Source organism: Lutjanus erythropterus, chromosome 3 (genome assembly GCF_056507025.1).
Source record: "Lutjanus erythropterus isolate fLutEry1 chromosome 3, fLutEry1.hap2, whole genome shotgun sequence".
In the NCBI taxonomy this organism is placed as follows: domain Eukaryota; kingdom Metazoa; phylum Chordata; class Actinopteri; order Lutjaniformes; family Lutjanidae; genus Lutjanus; species Lutjanus erythropterus.
The window spans coordinates 7,479,421-7,506,060 of NC_139319.1; the positions used below are offsets into that span (position 1 = coordinate 7,479,421).

General features: G+C 39.4%; 1 protein-coding gene across 3 annotated transcripts; it reads left to right on the forward strand.

The window, feature by feature from the left end:
• The first annotated feature begins 1,725 nt into the window (after positions 1-1,725).
• pla2g6 (phospholipase A2, group VI (cytosolic, calcium-independent)) lies at positions 1,726-26,352 on the forward strand. Of its 3 annotated transcripts, XM_084714841.1 has the most exons (19): positions 1,726-1,785; positions 4,343-4,563; positions 5,831-6,040; positions 8,117-8,297; positions 8,438-8,625; positions 10,710-10,806; positions 11,229-11,411; positions 12,841-12,949; positions 15,169-15,285; positions 16,819-16,909; positions 17,044-17,207; positions 17,311-17,461; positions 19,013-19,149; positions 19,469-19,546; positions 21,549-21,703; positions 21,870-21,921; positions 22,424-22,539; positions 22,810-22,883; positions 25,074-26,352. In XM_084714841.1, exons 2-19 carry the CDS (start codon positions 4,349-4,351, stop codon positions 25,216-25,218), a joined length of 2,463 nt encoding a protein of 820 aa, XP_084570967.1. In that variant the 5' UTR covers positions 1,726-1,785; positions 4,343-4,348; the 3' UTR covers positions 25,219-26,352. The 3 variants fall into 3 exon arrangements, with proteins under 3 accessions (XP_084570967.1, XP_084570968.1, XP_084570969.1); XM_084714842.1 differs by lacking the exon at positions 19,469-19,546; XM_084714843.1 differs by lacking the exon at positions 15,169-15,285.
• Positions 26,353-26,640: the final 288 nt, after the last annotated feature.

Consider the following 26,640-nt stretch of genomic DNA (forward strand, 5'->3'; position numbering starts at 1 on the left):
AAGCTTTCTGTGATTACATGAATGAGGAAGCTGTTCTTAAGCAATTAAAGTTTCCAGAGTTGTTGCTTGCCCAGTCGCTATTGAGAATGTCCCTTCTTTCTTTTTCCTTTATTTGTTCTAAGATCCTTTCGAGACACAACCCAAATTTGGATTACAAAAGCCTGGATTACAAATGAGGCATTTCAGGTAGATCAGGAGCAGTATTTTAGAGCTGAGTGACTCCCTTTGTCATGAACTTTGGTCTTTGTGACTTTATAGACTTTTAACATCTATATAATACATTACCTAGTTAGATAAATGAAAAACACTAAAAAAAAAAAGGTAAACATAATTTCAGCTCTCTACATTCTTAAAATAGCAATAGTGGGCAGCTTCCCACTCCCGTCCTGTTCCCATGAAAATATTACTATATATAAATCTGTGTTTGACAGTTTCCAAATCTTCCTGATTTACTATTTCCTGAAAATTATGGGAAAAGGAAGTACGGCGCCTGGCCTTTTTGTTGTAAGGACAGTACTGGGGGCTTAAGCTTATGGGTGTACATAAATGATGCATGTTCTAATAAACATATATATACCTTATCACAGTGGTACCCTTTCTCTGGTGCGCTCCCCCCAAATACCATAAATGCATATTTCATGCTAAAAACTTAAATATGCTATTCAGTCTGTCTGTGGTAGGCATGCAGTTTATGTTTGTGGTCTATGTTCATGAATCATTCCAGCATTCCAGTAATTGCATGATGGAAGAGGTTCCAGCTCTGTGTCATGTTGTACAAATTCTTTCAAATGTTACAAGAGCATTTTTCACTTGATTTAAGACCATATTTATGTGTTGGGTAACATGGTGGCTCTGTGGTAGTACTGGAGCCTCACAGCAAGAAGGTCCTGGGTCTGAATCATGCATTATGTGGCTGAAATGCAGTCTTAATGTATGTTATACTGTGTACTGTGGTTGCATATCAGATGTTAAAGTTTACCTTTAATGAACTTTAATTAATGTAGTAAAGCTTTTTACAGTTTTAAAGGCATTAAAAGTCAATTTATTATCAACTACCCCAGCTAATAGGTAGGGGTCTCCATTTCTATGTGACTCTCATGAAGTAAAATAATTGAAAAATATATTTATTTTTAGTTTGCATTTCTTTATATTCATTTTTAAAAAAATTAAATATAGTAATCTCTTTGATTGCTCAATTGACTGATATTCGAAGCTTTATTTACTGTTATATAGTATTTAGACGCACCATTGTAGATTAAGTTTATTTATTAAATGGCTTTTTTAAATACTCGATTCTGATTGGTCCATTACAACATTCTAAGGACTGTTATTTCCGTACAGAAGACCGTTGCTATCATTGCTATGAAGAACAGGAGGTTTCTATGAACGCAGTTCTGATCATAGACTCTGGAGGAGCAATAAAATAATTTTTAAATCCACAAAATAATTATAAAATTAATATTTTGTTTTAAACTTATAATGCAGAGCGGTTCAACATCATGCAGTAATGAGCTGCTCACACTGCACATTATTACTTTCAGGGTGACTGGTCACTAAACTATCAAAAGTTTTCTCTTTCATTTTATGGGGGACTTTCCAGTGTGAAAATAACCCGAGCATCTTTTCTATGTCATGTCCCACCCCTTTTACCTAGCAGTTACGGAAGTCCTGGGCTCTGATTGGAGCAGCTCACGTCAGTCAAGATTTACAGCAAGTTTGGTTGCAGCGTGGCGGTTGTTGACGTCGCTGTCAGAAGTCAGCCGACACAGAGGAGAGAGCTAGCAGGTAAGCATGAACACACAGCGGCCAGGCTGCTTTTATACGAGTTAATGCGATTATCTTACACTTGACAGGTAGCTAACCGTAGCAGAGAATATTTATATATCTTTACATTTAAAAAATGAATGAAAGGGGTTTTCGTTGACAGTGTGCGCTGCCTCCGGCTTTTAGCGGCGATATCATGTCAAATTGATTCAGTCTGAGTAGGAACTCGTGAGCAGCATGAATGGAGCCACTTGTCCATCATTTAACTGAGGAACAGCCTCACTTTTAAGTGTTAGAGACTAATAGGAAGTGTGAGAAGTGACCGCAAACTCGTGTTGTCATTTGATGTCATGTGGTAGGCAGCTCAGCTGGTAACAATGTCTGTATAAACAGCTATACCTCACATGAAGTTATATTTGACAGTGTGGTTCGTTTGTCAACTGATCTAACCTCAGATTACAGACTGTCAACAGCCAAAATATGTAATATTGGAGATATTATACCTGTTGCCAGCCTTGAGTCCTGTCCTGGGGGTAAAATAAATCATTCATCAATGTTGAAAACAATCCTGCAGGCTGCCAAACAGAGCTGCCAAAGAGGGCAGAGCTAAACATCTCTGCATGTGCTGCTAAAATCTCTTGGATTATGTCTTAGAAAACAAAGATACAGGGGCGAATTTGGTCATTTTGGGGCCTAGGGCGAACACAGGCATGGGACCCTCCACATACTGCTGAACAATTACTGTAATACTGTATATTCTACTGCCATTTTTAAAGTGCATGAGGTGCAAAAATGTGTATAAAAATTTTCATTTTAAATTGAATATTGTGGTGCAGCAGAGGTTTTCTGGCCTACACGGCATATTTTACAGACTTTAAAAAAACATGTTTGTTCGGTACAGATTAGGGTTGCAAATTGTGAGCACTTTTTTCATCAATTATTGGAAGCTTTGACAATCTATTAATCAATTAATCATTATCAAAATGTTTTTTTCTATCATCAGTCAAAGCTTTACCTCTATTTTGCTTATTCTGACAGCATTACACACATAAAAATAATCTTTTTGATACATTGATTAAATATTATTCGATTGACTAAATTGTCAATGACCGATTAATGGATCATCAATTAAATGTTAGCACTCCTAGTGCAGATTTCCACAGAAATCATTCTCAACATTATCATTTTGATATATAAGAATAAGAATAAGATAATAAGATAATAATAAGAAGAATTAAAGCTACAGGAAGTAAAAAGCCTGAAGAAGGTTGATTTTTGAGTCTCATCTGAGTTAGGTTTCATTTTCTGTGTCCTGAGCCCCTCCCACGAGACGAGCAGATGAGAAGCAACAGTTCATGGAGGCATTTGTGAATGAGCACAGACAGACATCAACTGTGTGTAATAAAACAGACACCTCACAGTAAAAAACGTTGACAGAGGAGAGAAACTACATTTAAAAACATAAAGGTTCAGTGTGAAGATCCAGAAGCACCAGCCTGCTGCCGACCCTTCCCGGCAGAGCTTCCCGGCTCTGAGCAGCTGTCTGTCAGCTCTGTGCCTCAGCTCCGCCCGGTCCTCTTGGCACTCAGCAAAGCTCCGCGATACACGTGAATGAACACAACTGAAGGAGAAGTCAAAAGTAACCAAGTGAGCTGACAAACTCCTGGGTTTTATAGCAACTTTTCCTGCAGTAGTGTCCGTCATTGATTCAGGGTCTCACAGAAGGAACGTGCACACGCAGGTGCACTTGTAGGAAGAGTCCCCCCGGTCCTAAAAGATCCGTTATTAGTTTAAGTCTACCGTCACGAGGCAGATTCTCTAAACAGAGCCATAGGGGAGGTGCAGATGTTTAGTTCTCTCTCAGAACACCTGACACACTATACTGAAAGGTTTTCATGAAATTATTTCTCAGTTTTACCAAAACAATATTTCCTACTGGAGCTTTAAGTAAAAATGAGCATTCCATTTGATATCGCAAATCATATCACAATTGCAATATCAGTCAAGATTTTTTCTGAATCATTAAGCTCCTTATCCTTGAATAAATAATAAGTTATAAAAAAAAAGTTATGGTGGAGTGCAGAAAGAAGCTGTTTTGAAATCTGGTAGTATTGCTGCTGATACTTCTGTATCTCTTGGCAGACTGCAGCAGGCTGAAGAGACTGTGGCTGGGGTGGGTGTTATCGTTTTCGTATCCTCCAGCTTCCTTCTTTTTGCAGACAGTACACCACGCTGAGTTGTTTGTTTACACAAGTTGGCTACAGTCTTCCTGAATCATTTCCGCAGATGCACAGTAAGGTTACTGAATGGTCCAAGTTAGTGCGGAGGCCCTGAGACAATCATGAGTTAAGCATTCTGCCATTTTAATTGATTGATTTTTAGAATGACATAATTAATGAATGAAAAGTAACAAAAGCTTTCTTAAGCATAAGTATATGAGGCGTTTTATGGGGCCCTTGGTAGTTTGGGGCCTAAGGCAACTGCCAACCTTTGCCTAATGGTAGGCAACCCCCCTGCATAGAGACTGTGCTGCAGATTGTCTGAGTCCTCCCTATGCTCTCTATGTTCTTTGTCTCAGGTAACAATGCAGTTCCTGGGTCGGCTGTTGGACACAGTGTCCTCTGTGTCAACCCTCTTCACCAACCCCTACAGGGTCAGGGATGTGCAGCTGTCCGACTACGGTGGAGGAGGCAAAGTCATGCTTAAAGAGGAGGGACGCATGGTCCTGTACAGAAACAACCAGTATCAGTCATGGGACTGTTTGCTTATGTGCCCTGAGACGCCTACTACGACTCTGAGGTCAGTATTCATCACATATCAGACAGGGAGAGTGGTGTGATACATAATAGGTGCCATTTGTAATGTAGTTCAGGCACCGAAATAGATTTAAATGTGCAGATGTCAGCTGAAATAACTGCAAGTACATTTATAAGATGCAGGTTTTGAGTAGTTTGTGATTCTGTGAGCTCCTGCAGAGTTGGTTACTATTTTCAGCCTGTAGCAGGAAGTTTTAATTGCTTTTTATTAGTTAATTGTGACATTGTGTTTTCTCTGTTTGCATATCACTTTGTTATTTCTTCCTTTTCTTTGTTTCTGTAATTAACTCGAGGTCACGAGTATAAATTAATATGAATAAAGGCTGAATGAATGAATCAATCAAAAACATCTTATTGATTTAGGTTAGATAACTATTGACCCACCCAACAAAGCAGCTTAACTAAATCAAGCCCTTTATCTTGAATGAATCAGTGCTCGGTCATTCAGCTGTAAGAAACTAAAAGAAAAGCAGAGTTAAGCAATGAAAACAAGTTTTACAGTTTGTCAGAATTGAAACCAAATGCTTAATATGCTATAGGCTTCTGTGTTTGATGTAAGTTCGGAGTTTGCCTCAAATGCAAACATGATGACATGATTTTTACTTTTACCGCTGCTTTTCTTGTGTTCAGAGAGTTCTCAAAGATAGTTTTCAAATTTGAAAGCTCTTATGAGTGCCTCAATATCACAGAATCTACAAACATTTGTATTGTCAATATAAAGGTTGCCAAAATGAACTAGAATTAAGTTTTATGAAGTTTTATATATAGTGTAGTGTATAGTAAATTATCTTATCTAGATGTATGCACATTCTTGAATAAAGTGGTTTTGTACAGTCTCATTTTCTTTGAGATGCACAGAATGGTGTAATGTTATTTATAACCAAGCGTCTTAGGTTCAACCAGGTGGTTTTACAATAATACTGTATAATACATATGGAAATCTATATTTATGGAGAAACTCACAAAAGCTGGAATTTGGCATTGATCAACCAATCAAGTAACTGAATTCAATTTAAGTAAGCACTATCATGTTTTACTTTTCAGGTTTATAACAATTTCATGAAAATCGGTTCAGAGTTAAGTGAGTTACAGTCAGTATTATAGGGAAATTTGCTGGAGATAGCAGGGAAGAAAAGAGACTGGAGTGCATCTTCAGTGATGTTTTAATTTTGTTTATTTATCACTATTTATCAGTGTTACAACAGTCGCAGAGTTTTGGGCCCTTGTAATCATTTTACCGTGTGATCCAGGCTGTTTCAGGTGGCGTCGGAGGAGGATGCCATGAACTGGTTCCCCCAGTACGCCCTCAAGCTTCGCCCCTTCTACGAGACCCTTCCTCTGAAGGCCGAGACCACCCAGCCAATTGTGGACTGCATCCGCAGCCACCCGGACTGGAGCTCCGCCCATATTGCCGTGGAGACAGGCCTGAGAGAGTGTCTCAAACATAACTATGTCCAGAGGTAAGACTGGAAGTGCTGATTTTGATTTGGTCAGCTGTTGCTGCTCGAGGAGATTGCTAATGCTTGTGACAATTTCCTGCAGTTCAAAATTAAGTTTGACAACGTGCCAGCTGAGCCAGCGGATATTCATTTAGCAAGAACAAACAAGCATCAAGTCTTATCCTTTGCTGTGATCAGCAAAAGTTTGTTATTTTTGCTTGATGAATCACTTAAATTGTTGCATTGTTTAGGTTTTCAAGGTTAGGAATAGGCTTTAATTTGAACGTACTCCTTGAAAAATACTTGATTTTTCAACATAATCTGGTATTTCATCTACAAAATCCCACTTGTAAACCAAAAATCTTTTAATATTTGAAGTAAAATGATCCTATCGTCATTTGTCTCCTGGCATCAAAAGTAGCAAGCTTTAAATAATCATGATAAAAACATAACAGTATAAACAGCTGGTAAAATAAACAAACTGACAATAAAAATGATTCTGTGAAGTTTATTTTTTGCTATTGCATTTATAGTAATGATATAGTTGTGATGTTACAGACTTTGAGAGCCTGGAAATATTTGGTTTAGGTAACTTGAAAGTGTTTTTATTTTACTGTTAAAAAGCTGTACGAACCCTGTTTTAAATGGTCATCAGAACTTCTGCTGATTGGCTGAAGGATGAAGTGACTGATCATTTCATCACTAGGTTCGGGCAGTTTGCCTCGAGACTTCAGGATAAAGATGAATGAAGAGAGGATTATTTTATGTAAGATCATATTATGAAGGCATTAACTGTTGGGCAGTCAGTGTGAGACTGTTGGCTAAATGCATACAATGCAACAAATACTATTAAATATTTATAAGTAGTTCATAACAACAAGGCTTTAAAACCCTTCCAGGTTTTACAGGTTTTGACCTGTTAACTCTAAATCGCTTAACATTACTCTTACCACTGGCCACGCAGCATTTCATTGATTCGTTATCCATAACCACAAGGGCTGCAGGGGATTGCAGTGTATCCCAGCTGACATGGGGGCGAGAAGTGGGGTGCACCCTGGACATTTCACCAGTTCATCATATGGCTGACACGTAAAGACAGTGCACCATTGTGCTGCTGTTTTCTTTTATTTCAATGCAGTGTGATAATCAACTCACATTTACTTGAAAGTTTCTTGAGATAGTCAGTATTTGACACTGGGAACATAAGTTTCACCAAAAGTCTCTGGTGGACAGGAGATCCAAGATGTGGGAGTCTTCCAAAAAACATTCACAAACATTGATGTCAGAAAGTGTCATCTCGCAGACACAACTAGGAAAGGTGAACATGATGAAAAAGACATTTGAAGTGAAAGTTGATCTTATCTTGCATTGAAAGGTTGTGTGTTGCAGCTAAGTCTCAGGTCTGGGATGTGGGAGTTACTTTAATGCATAAACAAGAAGAAAAAAATCAACACTGTCCCTGCTTGAACTGTATTACCACACCGTGACAACATAACTTTGGAACTGAAATGGACTAAATCAAAAATACTGCAAGAGTTTCACAAATCTAGGATTCTTTTCTAGACAAGGTCCTGAAACTGAATTGGATGCTTGCAGCTATCTAGCTAGTGCTAACTTGCCAAAATGGGCATGTTTTTGAAAAGGAAAATACCCGATGAGCAGACCAACAGCTCATCTGCAAAAAATCCATAGAAATAAGTTTTGTTATAAACCTTGCAATGGATTTACTGTTGCACACCCCAGACGCGTTCTCTGCCCTGAGACCCTCTCAAATAAGTATCACTTAAAGAAAAGCATCTATCAGAGGCTGGAAAAACAGTCCTTTGGGTTTTTAAATCTTGCAAAAGGGGGTCCAGCTATAAACTTTTGTTATTTGGGGGTCTTGGCATTGAAAAGTTTAGGAACCCCATAATTAAATATTTACTGTAGTGATTTATCTATGTATCTGAAGCAACTCTGAAGTCTCTGCAAGCTCACTTCCACAGGGTAATGATATAAAAGGAAAACAATGGCTGCCTGTAAGGAGGAAATTCAATCAAAACCAGCTTTTGTACAAAATACTGATTTAGTGCGGTCATGTCATCTTTCTGTCTCCAGTCAGATCAATGCTCGGGATGCATCAGGTCAGACGCCGTTGCACCTGGCTTGTGAGCGTGGCGACTCGGCGTGTGTGAAGGAGCTGTTGGAGGAAAGCCAGGCTCGCACCGACATCAAAGACCGCAACGGAGAGACGCCGATGCACTCTGCCGCCAAGCAGGATTCTCCCGCTGTCATCCAGGTCAGACTCAGCGGGAGTTAAAGCCACGTTACTATTTCCATCTGGCTGAATTTTGACCATCACTCGTGGAACGGTCTTATCATCATGTTTTAGTGCTCTTAAAATTCAACTGGCTGACTCTTTATCTTGTCTTCATTCAGGCCCTGTGCTCGCGGTTGTGTTCAGGGGTGAATGAGCTGAACAACAGCGGGGAGACGCCGCTCCACGTGGCCTGCCGCCTGGGACGCGTGGAGTCGGTCAAAGCTCTGTTGGAGGGTGGGGCAAAGTGTGATGTCATTGGTAGCGCTGGCTACCCCATCCACAGTGCTATGAAGTACAGCGAGAAGGGGTGAGTGGCAGTGAAGATCAGGATGATGATTTGCATCATTGAACAGTTCAGTTCATCTCTTTTTCCTGCTGTGTGTGATTCTAACTGCTGGTACATTTTTAAACGGTTTCTGTAGATCGAAACCAGTCCAGGACAGTCTTATTGTAAAGGGAGTTCAAACTAGGGCTGGACGATAGAGCTGAAAAATATATCATGATAAAATGTTTCACTCAATAATATTAATTATTGCACTCATTTTCTCACTCAGTGCTGTTGTTGAACTGAACAACTGAACACAGCTGTTGAATGATTGCCGTTTTGCATGTTTTGCATGTTTTGCATGTTTTGCATGCTCCATTATCAAGAGCCAGGGTGTATTTGTTTATGTGCTTTCACTGTGGTTTAAGCGAATTTATAGAGCAATCTTCTAGTTGCTATTGCTGAAGTGTACAGAGACATATCAGTATTATTTTATAGCCAAGGCTTGGTTTAAATGAATGTTTCTCCACCCTTACGCAGTGTCTAAGGTTAGTGTTACAGAACAGCATCCTTGGACCTTGAAGGGTGTCTGTATTTTCCTCAATGACACTAAAGAGCATCTGGCTTTGAAGTAAGCGTTTCCCTGGTTACCTTGCTGCCCTGCCTTCGTTTTAAATAGACCTCCAGCTATAGATACTAATGAGGCTTTGCATTACACCTCCAGGACCCGGGTTTATTGACTCGGGATAAGACGGTACATAAAAATAAAAATGATTGATAATTCTGGAGAGCACCTCTCAGAAAACTCATATAACTCATACAAGTAATATTGTGTCTCTGAATTGTCATCAGCTGTTTTGCTTGGGGAACTGTTGAGCTTGTGAAATTATTTTACCACAGAGTAAGGATATGGACCAGCCAGGCAAATTTTAGCCAATAAAAAACAAATTCGGTGCCTCCGGCATATTCTAATGTCACTGTTCTTTTAGCTAATGTGCGCCGAATGATTAAGCGTCTGCCTATGAGTCGTAAGCAATCATTAATAATCTTTTAGGAGGAGCAGATGCTTGTAACAGTTAAATTGAGCAGTCTCTTAACAGAGTCTGGAGGAAGGGGCAGGAGAAGACAACCGCCTTAAACCACAGATAATATATTAAATAGAGCTTCAACCAATTTAATATCTATGACTTGCTGCTAGACCAGACTGCAGTACTCATTTTTTAACACAAACGAATTACATTTTGTGTCTTCAAAGAGTGTGCCTATGGGCAGTAAGCATTTGTAGTATGAATTAAGAATCAACTTTGTTTCACTTTCACAAAACAGGAGAAAAATAGTCAATGACAGGTTAAACATCATTACTATATCATATATATTACTGCAGGATGTTCCATTACATCATATTTTATCTTTATAACATGATTTTGGGAATCTGACATGGGTATAAGATGCATTCTGCTCATATGACACAGGCGTGTTTCTTTGTCTTATAGTTAGCTGTTCCGTAAAAAGTGCAAAATAAATTAGGGAAGAGCAGAGTTGAGGACACTGTGTTTAGGAAGTGAAAAGGTTTTGCACCGAAGGCACAAAAATTGCAAAACAGACTAACTGTAGACACAAGAAACAAGAAGGTAAAACATACAGTGCAGTTTAAAATATTAATCTATAGCCTCGGATGTTGTTTAAGGAAAGGCAGAAGCAAACTGAAAAGTAGCATTGAATTAAAGGAACTGAGAGTTGCATCAGACACACAGTGTTCAGGGAGTTTGTTCCAGACATGTGGTGCGTAAAAACTGAATGCCGCCTCTCCAGGTTTAGTTTTGACTTTGGGGATAGAAAGTAGATCTGTCCCAGATGACCTGAGAGGTCTGGATGGTTCATAACGTCCCTAAACCATTGAGTGCTTTGTAAACCTACAGTATTTTAACATCAATTCTTTGGCAGACAGGGAGCCAGTATTAAGACCTCAGAACTGAATTTTTTTTGGTCTTAGTGAGGACACAATGAGCAGCGTTCTGAATCAGCTGCAGCTGCCTGATCAATTTTTCAAGGTTTAAGAGATATTGAAGTTAATATTACATAGTTAATAGTAACTAGATCTTTTTTATTTTGTGTCCGACTGTCAGCTGTGTGGAGGAGGTCCTAAAAGCAGACCCAGGCCAGCTCCAGGCTGAGGACTCTTTGTATGGAGGAACGCCTCTGCACTGGGCCAAAACTGCTGAGGTGAAAAATGTTACATCTGTTTTTTTCTTTTTTCTTTTTTTTTTTTGTGGTTACAAATCATAATGAGCCGTTTGAATTACAGTACATTTCATCACATCTGCGCAGTTTACATCCAGAGAAATGAATGTGTGAAAACTTTGATGTTACAACAGTGAATTTATGACCTCTGAGTCAGCCAGCTGGAACTTGAGCAGCTATTACGAAACTTCATCACATCACCCATCCATCACAAATGTATGGCACAGCTCCCAGTCAGTGAAAGTGGACTGTGATTGGGTTGCTGTAGATGCTCTGGGCTACCAAACCAAGACACTCATGTCAGGAATTAGAAATGTGTCAAGAGGATTTTATAAAGACTAGCTTAACGTTTGAGGGGAAATACCGAGCAGATGTTGAAATAAATCTTCCCGTCTCTTTGCCAGATGTGCCGTTTGCTGTTGGAACATGGCTGCGCAGTCAACTACCTCAGTAAGACCGGGGAGAGCCCCCTCCATATTCTGACCAAGAAGGGTCGCTTTGAGGCGGCCATGGTGCTGCTCACCCACGGGGCGAATGCCAACCTGAAGGGCCAGGATGGAAACACAGCCCTCCATCTCGCTATGAAGGTGTGTGCACAAAATATCATCACTGCCTTGCTCCTGTTTTCCTGATGAAAGCAATAATCTGTTACTGATAATCAGAATATCCACAAAAAGGAAGTGAAATGTCAAGGAATTAATTTACAAAGTGGTTGCGACATAGTCTTAGCAAGAAGGGGAAAAAAACACTAAAAAATTACAGTGGTTTTAAAATCCCAGCCAATTTGGAAATCAGGTTTTTGTAACAAATACACTTTAAGGATTAACTTCACAGATCTGCCTGCAAGATTGCTCACACTACAAGATCTCATCTGTCTTTCTCACTTGGTACGAGTTCTGGCTGACATTTCTTGAATAGCAAATGCTCTCCTGTTGTGACTATGCTAGTCGTGTAACTACATCAAAACTTAAACATATGCACCATAAAGCTAAATTGGAACAGAATTACTCCTTTACAAATTCTGTTTAAATAATGTGCGTTTATTTTCACTCTTTTCATACATGGCAATATAAGGGTAAAAAATGTAAAAAACAGTAATTCTGTTTTTTCTGCTTTCCTCTAGGGCTGCATGATATTGTATAAAATCATATTGTGATTATTTTGACAGATATTTCTGTTTCACAATTGGTGGGAATGATTATCATTGCATTACAATTTTCATTGTCTCTGGAAAAACTTAAAATCATGATTGTCTGGTATTTGTTTGTGTCTGTACCAAACACGCACATTCTTACATCTGGAGAACAAGATCTGTAGGTCAGGACATCTCTGCAGCACTACAGTACTTCATTATGATGCTGTTTTGATAAAATTGCACCTGGCCATATTGCAGTTTCGATGAATTGTACAGGGCTACTTTGCTCCCATGATACTTTGCCTCGCAGTAACCCATCTGTGTCTGGTTGGCTACTTGAGGCCGGCGCTGCATGCACATTGAAATCATAACAGGAAAAGGGAAAAAGAAATTTTCTCTTAATGAATAATTTATTCTCCTCGATGCTTCTGACAAACCGCCAAAAACGAGGTAACGAGATGGAGCAATGACAGTGGTTCCTCAGGCTGCCTTGTGCAAGAAGCAGTCTGCCAGTGATGGAGACAGATAATAGATGTGTGCAGGGGAAGCACCTGTGGTTGAATCTGTGCACTGATAATAATACAAAAAATTCCCCTTTCTTTACTTTATATTCATGTAATAAATACACAAATGTCAGTTAGATGTAATCTGCACAAGAAAAAAGAGAGAAAGAAATTTGTTTTGAATAATCATCCGCTTATCATGATCAACTTGACATGGACAGATGTGATCACTATCATTATTTATATTAAATGTCACGGACTGATGACATGTTGAAGAGTTTCCAGAGTTGTATTTTTTCCTGCATTGTCATTTTGCAGTAGAAATATGTACATTAAAAAAAACTTACTGCATCATTCATGTAACCCTCTGTTCTTCAGATGGACCACATGGAGCTGATCAAAGCTCTGATTGTGTTTGGAGCTGATGTGGAGATCCACAACGACCTGGGAGAAACACCTGGACTGATCGCTGCTCGCACCAGCAAAGGTAAGAGACAGAGAGAGAGAGAGAGAAGGAGAGATGAGAGATGAGGGAGGGCAAGGAGGTGGAGGAGTTTAAAGAAGAGACAGAGGAGGCAAAAAAGGAACAGGGACGGGGTTACAGAACTTAAAATGTTTGACCTAACAGGCCAGTTTGAACTTATTATAGCATGTTAACATGTAGTCTTCTTTAAGTGCGTGTGTTCTACTGTAGATGGTAAAGCTTCTGCATGAAAATGGTTGGGTATATAATGAACTATTTACAAAATAACAAACTTTATGGAGCCTTCATAATGCCTTGTGTCAGTTCATTAAATCCTGTTTACAGCTCCTGTAACTAATACACTGTTTTGTGACATTAAAAGAAACATGGTTGGACACCTTTTAGCATGTTTTTAAAGGTGCAATAGTGAATATTTTACTGTGATATATACTGTTGTCATCTCTTATACCCTCTACTCCTATATTCACATTCTCAACAGCAGAGGGCAGTGAGGGGCATTTGAAAACATTTCAGTGGCCAAAGCTAAAAATCTTGGTTCTCACATCTTTGTCAGTATTTGAGGTCTTCATAGGTCCAAAAATTTATGCCTGAAGTCCGAACCCAAAGAGACCCAGAAATGTTCTACCCAGAACTGAACTGGACCCGTCTGTTAGTTGAAAGCTGGGACGTGAACCCAGGCAGAACTGGGAAATGTCAAACCTGACCCTGCTGGGAGACTCAGTCAGCAGCAACGTCACAGCTGACTGCTTTTAACAAGTTAATTTAAATTTACAAGTTGTCAAAACAAAACTTTGCGTCTTACCGACTATAACAGTAGTAGCCCTCTCCCGTGTCCTCTTCCTCTTCAGCTGATTGAAATAGCGGCCAATCCACCTGTTATTTTAGCTTCAAAATCCACTTGCTGTCACGGTGACGGATGACAAACGTGACTCATTTACAATCAGCTGTGCAGTTTTGTTGCACAGAGTCTACTAAGGATAACTTTGACTGTATTGAACTATATTAACGATTGCTCGTTTGTTGTCAGCTGCTAATGTTAGCATTGCTAATTCGTGGTCTCCAGGATGAGTCTGCCCTCTGACCTGCACCTCCTGCAGGGGCATGCGCTCGCTCAGGTCATTTGGCACCACCTTGTGGCCAAAGGTGCACTTTACTGAATGTTACAAGTTCGAATACACACGGACATCCCAGATCTGATTGAACGTATAAAACACGGATGTGAATCCACACAGGCCCCTCATTGGGTCTCAGGTCTTATAGTTTGGGTGGACCCATGAAGACCTCTAATGTGCGTTGCCCCTTCATTTCCTAAACAAGCAGCTGAATGAGAACCTCTCTTACACAGTGTCCATGATTAAAAAAGATTAATTTAATCACATCACAAATGTAGAATGTATGATTTAATTAAGCTGTTTCTATTTTTCTGGACAGTCAGACATTATGCATAAAGAAATTTATAATATTAACCAGTCCATTGTAGTAGATATATTCAGAAGCAGTAGCAAAAATTAAAGATAAAGTAATACCAGGGAAAAAAAGTCTATGATACTGATATTTATTGCGATTAAAGTTGTCTTTCCCTCTGCTTCATTTCTTCGGTAAAATAAAATAGCATGAATTGTCTTTGGCAATGAATGCATGAATTATGTATCTATACACAGTTACCACACAAGTAGGAGTCTTTTTATAAAATAGAATAGAAATAATCACTAACTATGTAATATCACAGTAGATCATCATCACAGTCCGGTACAGCATTGAGACAGTTTTTAAAGTTTATATGAAATGACATCCCTAATGACTAAATAATGTCTTTGATATTTGGCAAAAATATTTAGAAAATTCAGTTCAGTTTCTTATAAAAGATCAGAACATTGTTACTCCTGTTTCTATTCAAAAACCAGCTTATTGCATAGTCATATTTGTTGTTTGCACATGGAGATGATTGTGTATGAAACCACTCACTTAATGCTCTGAAGCAGAAGTGGTGATAATAGGAGTTTGCTGTTATTTAATGATTTTAAAAATGCATGATAATTGCTAACAGCTCGCTCGTGTTCTTGCTTCCTCTCTCTTCCTCTCTCTCTCTCTGTCTGTCTCATATCTATCCCTCTATCTTTATCTCTCTCTTCTGCTGTGTGTGTGTGTGTGTGTGTGTGTGTGTGCGCGCGCATGTTTAACATGTTGGCTTGCTCGTGTGTGTGTTTGTGTTAACATGAAAGGTCCTAATAGAAAGATACTGCTGGACATGCTGTGTAGTGTAGGGGTCCAGCGGTGCCTCCCACCCTCCCCCGGCAGTCCTCCCCCCATCTCCAACAACGCCAAGCCTGCAGGCATAGGTAACACCACCCTCCCTCCCTCCCTCCCTCCCTGTGCCCTCCGTTCACTGTGAACTCTGTCTGTACACCAGGGAGTGTTTGTTACTCATTTTGCAACTCTACATTATTAATCCTTTTTTACGTTTGCTGAACATTTTACAGTTGGACAGCTGATGCTGTCATTTAAAGCAGCTTGTATTTTCAACTAATTAAGAATATTCAGCAATCCTTAAAAAACACCAGACTGACTATAAATGATGGCTTTTTTTTATTTTATCATATTATCATTATTTTAGTATTATATCATAATCTATCAAAAAAGTTTAACAGTTTATTAAACATTTTAACATTTTTAAGTGCTCTGGGAAATCTTTAATTTATGACTTGAGATATGTAAAAGGGATAGTTTGTATTTTTTGAAGAGTCTTATTTTGCACGGCTCCAGTTTGGACGAGCAGGTAGCAGGGAGCTAAGCAATGTGCTGCTGTGGACAGGGTCAACAGTAAAGCTTATTTTAGCTGCTTAAAAAAATGCCTACTTCAGAAAATCAATATCACTTTCACTATACATTATATTTAGACTATTTTTACTGCTTCACTTGACTGTCAGACAGCCTTTAATGTGAATCCCAACTAGCAGATTTTCCTAGTCGACCACTAGTCATCAGTTCAAGCCATTAGCTGACTGGTCATCGTGTCATTTCTGATATTGATTTGATTATCTAAATTCATATTTTTGGGGCATGAAACAAGCTGCTTGTTAAATGTTAATGGCAAAAAAGGAGACTGAACATTTTCATGATTGAATTCAACACAGTACAACCTCACACAGCTGACATTATTTAAAACATGGGAATAAATAACTTCACGAAAACTAACACCTGCGGACTTATAAAGATAACAGATGGTGGATACTTACAAATTATCTCACTAAATTACAAACTCGCTCCTTATCCTGTCACTGTCAGAACCTGCCGTGTCTGTTCAGAGCAGCTGTAACATTAAATCTCCTCAGGTGCTGTATTCCCAGTTAAACCGGCCTCCATTAATCTCAGAGGCCTGTGTTGAAACAGTCCCCCCCCCCAGGCCTGATGTCAAGACGCAGCTGATGAAAGAAGTTTGAGGTGTTTTTCTTTTGACATCGACTAATGGTTGAGTTGACTTTTAGGGGGCGGCCCAAATCCAAACCAACCTTTTAAAACATCCAATAACACAAACATACTAACTGATTGAGGCAGCGGTAGATCAGCAGCTCCCAGGTTCTGCCAAATAAAATGACTGTGGAGTGTGGTGGCTTTGGAGCGAGTGATATTTTGGTTATACATTTTCCCATTGGAAAGGGCTGTCTGACGGCACGGTAAAGCAGAAGGTTAAACACGTTTCAGAACCAACATACTGTGGCAGACAGTAGCTGTGCTAATGATGTAATGCTATCACAGTAGAAGTTTAGTGGCTTGTAGAAAACCCAGTGGCACCTCTACTTTTTCATCCTTTATGCATGAATTTGATTCCACGAATTGCTCCCGTACCAATAGCTGTTGTGATTGGCTGACAGGGTTTGAGGACATCATGTATATGGGGGCTGCAGTCAGTGCGATGAGCAGAGGCAAGTCCGAAGTGGACGGCCCCAAAATGGACAAAAAGAAGTGAGTAATAAACTTCAACTCTTTTGTATTTTTATTTAGTGTTATTTTCACAATTTTTGTTTGTGATAGCTGCTGATCTGGAGATGTCGTCATGTGGTTTGCATGTTATTTCAACCCTCTCCTCTCCTCTGCAGGATGGACCGTCTTCTGTGTCTGGATGGTGGAGGTATAAAAGGCCTGGTGTTGATCCAGATGTTGATCGCTCTGGAGAGAGAAGCAGGTCGGCCCACCAGAGAGCTCTTCGACTGGGTGGCTGGCACCAGCACTGGGGGCATCCTGGCCCTCGCAATCATCCATGGTGTGTGTGTGTGTGTGTGTGTGTGCTTCCCATCTATTCTCATGCTTTATTTATTGTTTTTTTTAATGCAGCAGTAAAACAACAGTGTTACTTCTATTTGTAGGTAAATCCATGGAGTACCTGCGCTGCCTGTACTTCAGGATGAAGGAGCAGGTGTTCAAGGGGTCTCGACCTTATGAATCAGCACCGCTGGAGGACTTCCTGAAGAAAGAGTTTGGAGAGAACACCAAGATGACAGATGTTCGATACCCCAGGTAACTATTCACCTTGAATGTGTCCACTGGGGACTGATATTTTTCCTGCAAATGAGACCAGAAGCACGCTATCCTGGGAACTGCACTTGTTTTTAAGGTATAATTTCAGCTACAGTCAAAACGCCTTGGTTCAAATTTTGAAGTCGACTTGCTCGGATTTTGTTTATTTGATAATTTTTCCTTGCTTTTTGTGTTAAATAGTTTCTTTTTTGTTGTCTTTTTTTATGATTGTGAGAATAAATTAGGTCTGTTTTTTGAAAATTGATTCTCTATGCTCTCTGTGTCTGACTTCCAGCCTGTTCGGTCTGCCCTGTGCAGCTTGATGCAGCGTCCATCAAAAATAGAGCGGCTTGTATTCTCCGAGGAGCAGAGCAGACAGCCGCTTCTGCGACATGCTGCAGCTTTTCTTGTGGAATCACGAGCACTGAGTAGAATAGCTGTGATCAGCTCTGGTGGACACAGCGCAGCCCGGAGGAATCAAGCCATTAGTGTATTATTTAGTGGTATTAACAATTATTACGATAGAAAAATCTAATTTAAATAAACTCAATTCTTCACCGAATAAACAAACAGAATTCATTATATCAAGGCATTTTGTGTTTTTAAAGTCATTCTATCAAGCCAAGCAGATTCCATATTCTGTGTGCTGCAGCAAAATGCCAGATATAGTCGACCTAATAAAGTCAGCGATCGCTCAAAGTTAAAAAGCAAAGCTGTCACTCACTTTGTGTGAGGTTTTAGGTGGATTCTTCTGGAGATTCTGGCTGTCTTTCTTCAGTGCTGCTCTGGCACATTTCTCCATACTGCTGAATGTAAATCCATCACAGGCTATTTCGTCTAGAACTGTTATGGATAAAGTATGAATCCAGTGTTATTGCACGCTTTTGTGGGCTTTCACTTGGAAAGTTTTGCTTCCTGGGAGATTCTGACTCTGGCACATTTAATCCCTTGTTCACAAAGTGTAGCACAAACTTTGCATCTTGTTCTCCTCAAACACACTCAGCAGCATATGCTAAAAGGCTCTAATGTAATGCTGATTGTGTAAGCCAGCACTAGGGTACCATAAGAAAATATGCAAATATAAAACCTGCACTCGTAAAAAAGATTCAGTGTTCAGCCAGTGAGTTCTCATAAAGTAGACTTAATTTCTTTCTTGTGCTAATGTTTCTGCTGTTGTTAAAAATGACATCAAGTAGCTTTTAATATTGTTCTCCTTTGCTGGGATTGGTCAGTTTGAGAAAAATAACTTTGTCAAGTATAATGCCTTTGATAACTGAGGCAGATTGTACCCTGGAGTACTGGATTGGGGTGCTACAAAAAGCCCAAATGCTCTGGAAGAAATGACTCAGCTGCTTAGAAATGTGTGCAAGAGCTCTGAGGCCACAGAAAACATCACTCAGAAGTCACTAGATTCTGAAAATGAACTTATATTTCTGTCATGTGGGGAATTCTCTTCTCTCTCTCCCTTTTTTATGAGCACCAAATGCTTCAAACTTCATTTCACCTCTCCACTATTTTCTCTTCCCTCTCGTTTATTTGTTTCTTGCACAGGGTGATGGTGACCAGTGTTCTAGCAGACAGACATCCAGGCGAGCTGCACATCTTCAGGAACTACGACCCTCCCTCCGTCCACAGAGAATCCCCGTATGCCACCACTGCCACGTTCAAGCCCCTCACCACCCCGCAAGGTACTTCAACAAACTGAACCAGTTGTGTTTGTTGGGCTGCTGCACTTGTGCTGATAGTGTTATATTAGAGAGGTGGTGCAGTGTGTTCATTCTACCACTGGATGGTGTCAAAGTAAGCAGTTCTCAACCCCCTACACTTGGTGGCTATACATCCTGGGATTGGGTAATCTCAGTGGTATAAGATTACCAAATTCTCACTTCACCCAGGAAACGAAACCTGAAAAGTTAAACATCATCAAAACGTCCATCTGAGTTTGTGTGTCATCGTATTCCTGAACAAGAGCTGTGTGTCTGAGTGCCAGTCGTGTTGTTGTTCCAGGATGGGAGGATGAGGATGTGTTGATTGTAGGATACACAGAGGAGCCAGCCAGAAAGCGTAGGAGGGTGACAGATGAAGGTGTGTGTCTGTGTGAGTGAGACACTTTAAAGGACCAGTGTGTAATATTTAGGGAAATTATCGGCAGAATTTAGCAGAATATTCATGAGTATGTTTGCATTAGTGTATAATGACCTAAAAATAAGAATCTCATTATCTTAGACCAGTCGTTGGTTGTCTCATCACTTTGTGGATAAGATGATAATCGGCGTTTTGTGTATACACGGCTGAAACTGCGAATAGACTTCCCTGCAGATTTTGTAAGTAACTAAATGACTTGACTGTTGATGAATTCTGAAACTGACCATTGTATTGTTATACTGGAAATACATACAACTAATTTGTAAAGCCCATTTACTGATTCTACATCTAACACTGACTTACACTTTCAGTGCCCATTCACAATGTGAGACCAAAAACACAAACTGTAGGAAAACATGAATAATGTATTCTGTCTGCTGTCATACTTGATATGCATTAAATTAACTGAGCTCATATTGTATGTGTTTACCCAGAGCCTGGCCTGAGACGGTCATGTTGCTCAAAGCCTGCGCTGCTATATTCTGCAAAACCGCATCCATCCAGCTGACATGCCAAGTTTTAAGGGAGGCATGTAGTAGGTCTTCTTCTATGGAGTCTGCCATGTTGAAACGCCATGTTTCTCCAGTAGGCCAGAATGGACGAACCCCACACTGACTCTAGAGATGGCCTTTCACATTTTTCGTGAATTTCATGGCTGCCATACGTTCTCCTACACACTTTAAAGGGGAGGGTGGGGCGAGACGTTGCAACTGGCAACCTTAATGCTAGAAAGGGAGGTTCATGTCAAATAATTTCCCCATCGACTAAACGGAAATTTTGATTTTGACTAGTTGACTGGTATGAAAGTAAGAAAACTCTAAGAAATCAGTCAAATTGGGTGCAGTTTATTAATTTATAAGATGCCAAAAAATATTGTGTGCAGGCAAACATATGGCTAATGTTTTCTGCCACACAGAGCAGCTAACCTTAGTGTGGCCTGCTCTCCTTGCAGGTAAACATCCAGGTGTCTGTGCTGAATGTGGTTACACACAGCTCCAGTCAAGGGCTTATATGCAAGTTCCTTCTGTCACTGCCAACATACAACCTTACTTTCATTTCCTAGATCAAAATACTGACAAACTATCTTGCTGGATGACAACATCCAGACATGAGCGCAGGGAGAGAGGGGCTGCAGGTCTGAATAGTGGTGGGTGGCTGTATAAGGCTGCATAACATCTTACAGGCAACAGTTAGTTGTCATTGTACATTAATAAAATACAGTATTAATACATATATTAATAAATGGTTTAATCATGTAGTATTTCTGTTGCAGAATAACGAGAGTAGCGACATTTAATCAACTAATCACGCACATTCCACTAAATCCTACGCACTGGTCCTTGAAGTATTTGAAAGGAAGAGGTTCACCAAGAATTTCATTTTGTCAAGACATTTTTGGAAACACGCCATAAATTCCCATTTTCCACATTTGAAGGAATAGTTTGACATTTAGAGAAATAAACTTATTTCCTCTCTTGCCAAGTTTGATGAGCAGGTTGACACAACTCATGTCTGTAACAAGATATTGATATATAACTTGTTAGTAAGTTTTCAAGGTTCTGGTAGGAGGATTTTATCACCTTTGGACAGAGCCAGACTAGTTGCTTTCCCCCGTTTCCAGTCTTAATTATAAGCTAAGTTAGCCTGCTGCTAACTTCTCAATGCTGCTGCTAGTTTCATACTTTCTGTACTGACATGACAGTGGCATTAATCGTCCAATCTAACTATTTCCCAAAATGTCAAACTGTTCCTGTGAATATGATTCCATACAAAATGCATGCTTACTTTTACTTACAGCACCAAATAACATGTTTCAGTCCTTGAGCCTTTTCATCATGGATGAATGTGAATGTTTTGTGAGCGCTAACAAGCCTTGCAAGCTGTGCACCTATAATCAAGTACATGCCCTTAAAAAATCTTTACATCCCTGTCTTCACACCAGAACAACTTGTGTGGCGAGCTGCCCGCTCCAGCGGTGCTGCCCCCACCTACTTCCGACCAATGGGACGATTTCTGGATGGAGGGCTGCTGGCCAATAACCCGACGCTAGACGCCATGTCGGAAATCCATCAGTACAATAAAGCATTAAAAGCAGAGGTAGACAAACTGACAGTTGCGTTCTATTCTTAGTTCTCTCTTGATCTTCCATTAACTTCACTTTCAATCACTAACCCATTTGGATTTTAAAGCATTTATGTTTCATTAGATCATTCATTTATCTGTCTCCTGTTTGTTAACCTCTCTGAACCCTCCTCCTTCTCAGGGCAATGGGAATGAAATCAAGAAGATGGGTATAGTGGTGTCCCTTGGAACAGGTAAGTCACTTCAGTTTTCCAAACAAATACAGTTACATTAGCACATTGAGATAAACTTACACTTAACTGGGCCCCAGCTAACTTTGACTGAATTTGTATAATACTATACATTATATATTTTCTCTAAAACAACATTCTAAGCTGCAATGATTAATCGATTATTAAAGTAATTACCAACTATTTTGATCGCTTAATCCGTTTAAATTTTTAAAGAAAAAAAAGTAAAAATCCTCAGATTTCAGCCTCTTAAATGTGAATATTTTCTGGTTTCTTTACTCTTCTATGAGAGGAAACTGATTATTTTGACTTGTGAGTAAAACAAGACATTTGAGGACGTCATCTTAGGTTTTTGGAAAACACTGATCCACATTTTTCACCTTTTTCCGACATTAATTGGCTATGAAAATCATTCATCAATGATTCATCAGTCATTAGTTGCAGCCTTACTGTTTATCCAAGGTGCCTTATGACCATGCTGAATTCCCACACTGTCTCTCTGCAGGTAAACCTCCTCAGGTGGTGGTGAGCTCTGTGGATGTTTTCCGACCCTCCAACCCTCTGGAGCTGGCTAAGAGCTTCGTCGGAGCCAAGGAGCTGGGCAAGATGCTGGTGGACTGTGTGAGTACACCTGCAGCACCTGCTCCAGTCTGTTTGTGATCACCGCACTTTGTTCTTTGGTTAAATCAACGACTGCTAGATGGTCATGATCCAATTCTGCAGCTGAAACTATGCATGTTTTCATATTTATTCATCCACTCTTAGTTGTGTTGTCCACTTTTTGTGGAGGCTTTTAATACTCCTGATATTTTGGACATGATAACAGCTGATATTTCAGAAACTGTCCTTGTGTTTTTAATACTCAGAACTTCTCTCTTTCTGACTCGACAGTGTACAGACTCTGATGGCTGTGCAGTGGACAGAGCCAGAGCCTGGTGTGAAATGATCGACACCATCTATCACAGGTCAGCTAACTTTGAATCTGCTCCCCTTTGGTTCTCATCTACTGCTGCTCGTGTTTTCTGTCTCGACTCTGATTCAATCTGCCCTCGTACGTTTTTCCGATGACCATTTCTATCACTCCATCTGGCCCACTTCTCTTTGTCTGTCATGTTCTCACGCACTTCCTTTTCTGTGTTTTAAATTGTTTGTTAATCTTTAATGAGGCAAGTTCTGCATTGTGCAGTGTTTAATGATGCAAACCGGACAGATATGACTGAGGCAACTGGCAAGCAAATACACCTCAATGACATGCATATAAACAACAGAGTTAGCTGGTGAGACCATTATTAAGCCATTATTTCTGTTAGTCTGTACAACAGTAGCTCACTGTCAGGCTTAATTGTGTAGATCTGGAGATATGGCTTCACCATTTGACAGTTATAGATTCAACAGGAAGAAAACATGTGTCATCAAACGTGTTTTTAACCCTTAATCACCTGATGATTCTTATCAGTTATATCAAGTCCAGTTAAGTTGAGTTGACTGCTTATATTGAGTTTGGAAAAAGAAAACCTATAACTATAACACTCTTTATTCAAACACAGTTCCGCAGGTAATAACATTTGTTCATATCTTCTTCCTCTTCTTCTCATTATTATTATTATTGTTATTATTATTATTATTATTATTTTTATTACTTTATTATTTCTAAAGTATTTTTAAAGTTCCGTACAAATCACTGTCACCCCATTTACACCAGTTATTAAATGATAAATGATGACAGATAAATGATAGATGGTAGATAATAAATGATCTGATCTTGCCTTTGTGTTCCCACCTTTATTTTAAATGTATTCTTGTTTCTTGTTATCCTCACTGAGATTGTATCTCTTGAGTATTTTGAGGTGGCAGAAGGTTTACAAAAGCACACACAACCCAACATGATTAAATAGTAAGTATTGAACAGAAGTACATGTCACAACAGGAAAAATAGTCTCTGCACACCGGATGATGCTCTCATGAACATTTATTAATAGACCACCATGTGACATAGGCGCTGAAGAAGGGCTTGCACTCGAAACACACATGTATATTATTAAATGTTCATACTGTAGGAACATTATCTAGTGTGTGAATTCTTTATAAACGCTGTTCAGCGCTGTCTGCAACACATTCTTGATTATGTGTCTACTCTTGTAAATTTGGCAGATGTAATACATGAAGTTATTTTCTTTGTCTAAAAAATATTCTGTCAGTTTGTGTTGGTGTGTCAGTTCCAGCATGTGCGTTACTCTGTGACTACATGAATTATATAACTTTTTAACAGCAGATCAGCTATACAGATGAATGGAACGCACACTGACACACAGTTATTTTTTACTGTGTATCATTCATTTCCCCTCCGTAGTGCTTTCATTTGTCACACAGTCACAGTCAATCTTTTCATGGCACATAATAGACATATATTCAGTAATTAGAGTCTCCGTCAGCTGTCTCTAAATTTGAACAACTTATATTTTATGCTAGCTAAAACCAAAATTCTGTATCAGTGTTTTGTTGTGTACAGATTCCAGTGTGTCACATTGATTGTATTTACACTAGAGCTGCACGAGTGTCCAGGCAGATCCGATCACTTTCCGATCACACTTCTCATTCAATGTTTTTCTTTATTTTTCATAAGAAATTGTTCAGATTATATCAACACTTTGCAAAGCTGTCAAAAAAGCAAACGGTGGCTATAATAAGGAATTGAAAATATCAAAGAGCAAAGAACTTTTGCACACTTGTAGGTCAAAAGGAGTGTAGGAGAAGACTGTGGCTCGACAATAAAAAGCAGAAATGACTCTTGCACACTGTCTTCTGCTCTGGGAATCAGAGTTTAAATAATAACAACATTAATAAATCTTTGATTGCAAGTGCAGAAGATTTTTTTTTTATATATTTTAAAGCAAAAACATATTTTGCCTTGTTATTTTTACATTTTTACTTACCACATAATTCCATCTAATTACATATTTCATACTTTTGATGTCTCCAGTATTGTAGTAATCTACAATATGGAAAAATAATAACACTAAAGAAAAAACATTGAATTAGAAGATGTGTTCAGACCTGACTGGTGCTGTACATATTATATTAACATGAGTCTTTCCTTGTCTAGATAAGGTGTCCAGGTCTAAATGGTGTGTGTGTGTTAATTGTCTTTTGTGCAGATTGAGTCCCCAGTTGTCTCAGGAGGTGATGCTGGATGAGGTGAGCGACGCTGTCCTGGTGGACATGCTGTGGGAAACTCAGATGTACCTGTACGAGAAGAGGGACACCCTCCAGTCTCTGGCGAAGCTGCTGCTAGACAACTGAAGGCACAAGAACATCAAGGCTGCTAAGATGGGACCGCGAGAGCAGAAGAGATGAAGAATATGAGAGCAAGACAAGACGAGAGCGGCGGGACGAGGCACAAAGATTAGTGACCCATGTGTCTGATTCAAGACTGTAACGTCTGTGTTGGTGTGCTCTTTCTTTAAGACAAACATCCTTGAGATGACGTAAACACAATGACTTCCATATTCCAAGCTGAGCAGTCAGAAAGCAGAAGTAAATGTGTGAAACAAGACAAGACAGAAGAACAACTGACTTAAGGTAGCCTGCTGAAAGGCAAGTAATGTAGCATCATGTGACCTTATCCCTATTATGGTTCATTCATTTTACTGTTTGTGTAGAAAGCAATGAAGGGGAATGTATAGTTTTCCCTTCTTTGGTGTGTGAATATAAGGGAAATGTAAGAGGAAGTGGTATCAACCAAGTTCAACTAGAAGTAGCACAGACTGACGGTGATGCTGTCAGCTAACTGTCCCCACCCCCCTCTCCATTGTGTTGGGAAACAAAAAAAGCAGTCACAGTATGTTTGAATCCGGTGTTTATTGGCTGTGGTGAAACGGCTGTAAAACACTCCTCCTCATGTCTCATTCTCTTGTTCCTCTTTTTTTTTTTTTTTACGAAGATACAGAGACATTTAATGTACTGACATTTTCCTTAGGGCCATTTGATCAATAAACCCTGCACCTTGGATGATGGTGATGATGAACCAGTTCTGCCTTATGTGTCTGGGACCCAAATTTGTACCTTTAACTTTTGCCCCGCTACTCATTTTCATGCCTTTACTGTGTAAGTTATTTATACTGACTTGTAATTAAACACAATATTTAAATTCACACACACTGATAACCCTCATGCACTCTGTACACAGTTATCACCTCTCAGTCTACTCTAAAAGTGTCTTGACCACATATTTATTGTACTGTTTTAACTGGACGTGAAACTAGACTTGAATTTTCAACTTACTTGAAGGACAAAGAAACTGACTCACTCACTGCGACTTGCACAACATAAACTAGAAGTTCCAAGTTTATTTCTTATGTTTTTTTGTATTTGGAATAATTACTGAAGTGTATACTGATGTGGTAATAAAATATATTAATATGGATTAAACTCGCATCCATGACTTTTTTTGTTTCTTTGTCATTTGCAATCACACTCTTGATCTGTGGTTTGTGATTTAAGTCAAGCAGCGACTGAGTGCTTCACTTTATTACATGGCTTTGTTAAATACTTGATTCTGATTGGTCAATAACAGCATTCAAAGCTCTGTTATTTCTGTATATGAAGAAGAGACCGTTGCTATGGACACAGTTCTGGTCATGGACTCTGGAGTATAATGTACAATGTAAAGAAAGACATAAAATCATTTTAAAATAGCTGTTTTTTGTCACATACATGTGTCAA

Excerpts from the sequence above, each read along its gene's own strand:
- pla2g6 (XM_084714841.1), top strand. The coding sequence starts at position 4,349 with ATGCAGTTCCTGGGTCGGCTGTTGGACACAGTGTCCTCTGTGTCAACC. Across the intron at positions 17,208-17,310 it reads GGCCCTCGCAATCATCCATG|GTAAATCCATGGAGTACCTG; the intron begins GTGTGTGTGTGT and ends TTCTATTTGTAG. Across the intron at positions 19,150-19,468 it reads GCCCCTCACCACCCCGCAAG|GATGGGAGGATGAGGATGTG; the intron begins GTACTTCAACAA and ends TTGTTGTTCCAG.